General features: G+C 36.1%; 1 protein-coding gene across 1 annotated transcript; it reads left to right on the top strand.

The window, feature by feature from the left end:
* The first annotated feature begins 836 nt into the window (after positions 1–836).
* On the top strand, positions 837–2630 carry LOC107725409 (uncharacterized). The gene has a single exon (XM_016534655.1). It carries the CDS (start codon positions 837–839, stop codon positions 2628–2630), a length of 1794 nt encoding a protein of 597 aa, XP_016390141.1.
* The last annotated feature ends 702 nt before the right edge of the window (positions 2631–3332 follow it).

The following is a 3332-nucleotide window of genomic DNA, read 5'->3' as shown; positions in this document are numbered from 1 at the left end:
TATTTAGCATTTTTCAAATTTTTTATTATTTCTGAACATATAGGATATGTTTAAGATAAGTTTGTACAACATTTTTCGTTCATATTTCATGCATCTTCTCTGCAAAGATATTTAACAAGTCATATGTTTTACATTTATGTTTTACACCATATTGACCACTTCATATGTGCTGCACTTGGAATATAACTTTCTTTAACCAGAATGTTACTTAAATCATGTTGTAATGTTTTTAAGTTGACTAGGTAAGCATTAAAAAAATAAATCAAAATCTTGAATAGGTCAAATGCTCTGGAAAAAAAAATATGCTGAAGAATACAGCCTGTGGTTAAATCGTGAGAAGCCAAGATCATTTGAGATATATGCTGCATGTTTACTAATGTATATTTATTGATGTAGTGATATTCAGCTACTCACTTAAATTGGGATTTACAGTGTACTGCAATTCAGTGCATGGCATTATAGTAACATACTGTAAGGTAGATAACAGTAGGAGAACTGTAAAATAATGGTGGCAATAAGGACCAATGTCCCCACCAATGACTGACTTTAGAAATTTAACTACCTAACCAAACCTAATACATTTCACCAGTGCCTTATTTTAGATTACTTATATATTGCATATTATATGTTTAATTAAAATATACTGTTTATATAGTTGCCAGTTTGCATTTTTTCAGCAAGATAACATAGTGAACTATATACTTTTATGTTTGGCTTCAATGAGTAATTAATTCATTATGTTTTCATAACTGGTTGTACAATTATTTCCTTTCCCTTTAAGCAGCACAGGTGGTTCAACTGAGGCCTGTCAGTCTGATGTGATTGTCAATTTGAAAATGTCAAGAGAAAACAAAAGCAGCGAAATCATGGAAAAAGAGCACAGCAATGAAAAGGGCTTAAGTGTTGCACATATTATAAAGAACAACTGGAGCAGAAAATTAGAAGATGGAAGCAATGAAAGCCTACCAATGTTTAAACTCCAGCTGGATGAAACATGGAAAAACGGTGATGGATTCTGCAGAAGAAGCACATTTGGGAAAAACATCACAAAACTGAACAAAACCATTATGATGATCGGAGCCACAGGTGCAGGAAAAACCACTCTAATTAACAACATAATCAACTACATTCTGGGAGTGGAATGGGAAGACGACTTCCGGTTTGTGCTTATAGATGAAGGGAAGCAGAAATCCCAGGCTGAAAGTCAGACATCACAGATCACAGCATATCAGATTAATCACATGGATGGTTTCCGTGTTCCATATTCTCTGACCATTGTGGACACACCAGGCTTCGGTGATACCAGAGGAATTTCACATGACCAGAAAATCACAAAGCAGATTCAGGATTTCTTTTCTGCCCGTGGAGGGATCGACCGCATTGATGCCGTGTGTTTTGTAGTGCAGGCTTCGCTTGCTCGTCTGACACACACACAGAAATACATATTTGACTCCATTCTTTCCATATTTGGGAAGGATATTGCTGAAAACATCATTATGATGGTCACCTTTGCAGATGGGAAAAAGCCTCCTGTTCTCGAGGCCATCAAAGTCTCCCAGGTGCCCTGTTCTACAAATGAATCTGGAGAACCACTTCACTTCAAGTTCAACAACTCTGCTCTGTTTGCTTCTAATAATAAAAGTGAAGAGGATGAGGAGTCTGATTGTGATAACTTTCATCAGATGTTCTGGAATTTGGGATTTTCTGGCATGAGAAAATTCTTCACATCTCTTAACCAGATGGAAACCAAGAGCTTGTCTCTGACACGGGAGGTCCTAAAAGAGCGGCAACATCTAGAAGTGCATGTGGAAGGCCTCCAGCCCCAGATCAATGCTGGTCTGACAAAACTGGATGAAATAAAGAAGACAAGAGCTGCTTTACAGCAACACAAGGCTGAAATGGATGCAAACAAGGATTTTGAATATGAACTACAAGTAACTGTCCCAAAACAGATTGAAAACAAAACAGGCAACTTTTTGACCAACTGCCAGACTTGTCACTTTACATGTCATGATGCATGTTTGACCAACTGCCAGATTTGTCACTACACATGTCATTATCCATGTGCTTTTTCAGATGACAAGGATAAATATTACTGCTGTGCGATGAAAGATGGAAAGTGTAAGATCTGTCCAGGAAAGTGTGCATGGAATGTGCACTTCAATCAAAAATACAAATGGGATTATGTCACAGAAAAGAGAAAGGAAACCTATCATGATTTAAAAAAGCGATTTGAGGCTGCACATGGACAGGTCATGTCAAAAGAAAAGATCTTTGAAGAGCTTGAAAAGGAGCTTAAGGTTGTTCAGGGTATTGTTGCTGGATTAATTAAAAAATCTCAAAAGTCCTTGGAGCGGCTGCAGGAAATTGCTCTCAAGCCCAATCCTCTTTCCACCCCTGACTACATTGATCTGATGATTGAGTCTGAGAAACAAGAGGCCAAGCCAGGATTTCAAGATCGCATTCAGTCTTTAATGGAAGTCAGGAAGAAGGCAGAGATCATCAGTAAGGTTTCTACAGGAGGAGTGCTTCCAGAGGAATGGAATGCATATACATCCCAGAAAGATCAAACTTTTGAGCCAAGCATCTTCTGCAGGATGCAGGAAAGTTTAAGGAAATGGCTCAAATGAAAGAAGCAAGCATTACATTTTAAATGTCACTGTCAGCATACTTTAAAGTAACAGCTTAGAGCTTTTACCCTTTATGTTTAATTACTATAGTACATTTTTATTATGTGGTAAGATGATCTATATGCAATTTTATGACACACAATAAAAAAAGCATATGGTCTTCATCCCATTCCAAATACTTGTCTAATGAAAAAAAGGAAAATTGCATATAAAATTAATTAATGTTATAAGTATTGCATAAATTGAATATGTATTATAAATGACCAGATAATATGAGAATGCCATGGCTTTTGTGTGATAAGGGCTTAAAGAAAATAAAGTTTTTAAAGAAGTTGTTGGTGTTATTGTTAAATCCTCCCCTGACATTCTTGGCCAGCAAATCAACACAGAAATGCCTACAAATGTTGCTGAGAGCCTCAACATTTATTGTCTTCTCCAGTCTGGCAAACACAGAGAGTCGCTGCACTGTATAAAAAATTCAGTCTCAATGAATTATTATTTAGTAAATAGTTCAAACAGATTTTTTTATGTTCACCCAATTTCTTTCTACAAAACATGATTTGTTATTTGTTAGTTGGCCCAAACTGGAACTTTAAAAAGTATGTTTGCTCAAATAGTTGTATAGTTTATTCAACTAAAATGTTTTAATCAGAATTTATTACTTACCCATCATAACTAGAAATTGCTGTGGAACTAGTTACT

This window comes from Sinocyclocheilus rhinocerous, unplaced genomic scaffold (assembly GCF_001515625.1).
Source record: "Sinocyclocheilus rhinocerous isolate Xijiao unplaced genomic scaffold, SAMN03320098_v1.1 scaffold14029, whole genome shotgun sequence".
Lineage (NCBI taxonomy): Eukaryota > Metazoa > Chordata > Actinopteri > Cypriniformes > Cyprinidae > Sinocyclocheilus > Sinocyclocheilus rhinocerous.
The sequence above is the reverse complement of the archived record's forward strand: the minus strand, read 5'-3'. Positions and strand labels throughout refer to the sequence as shown.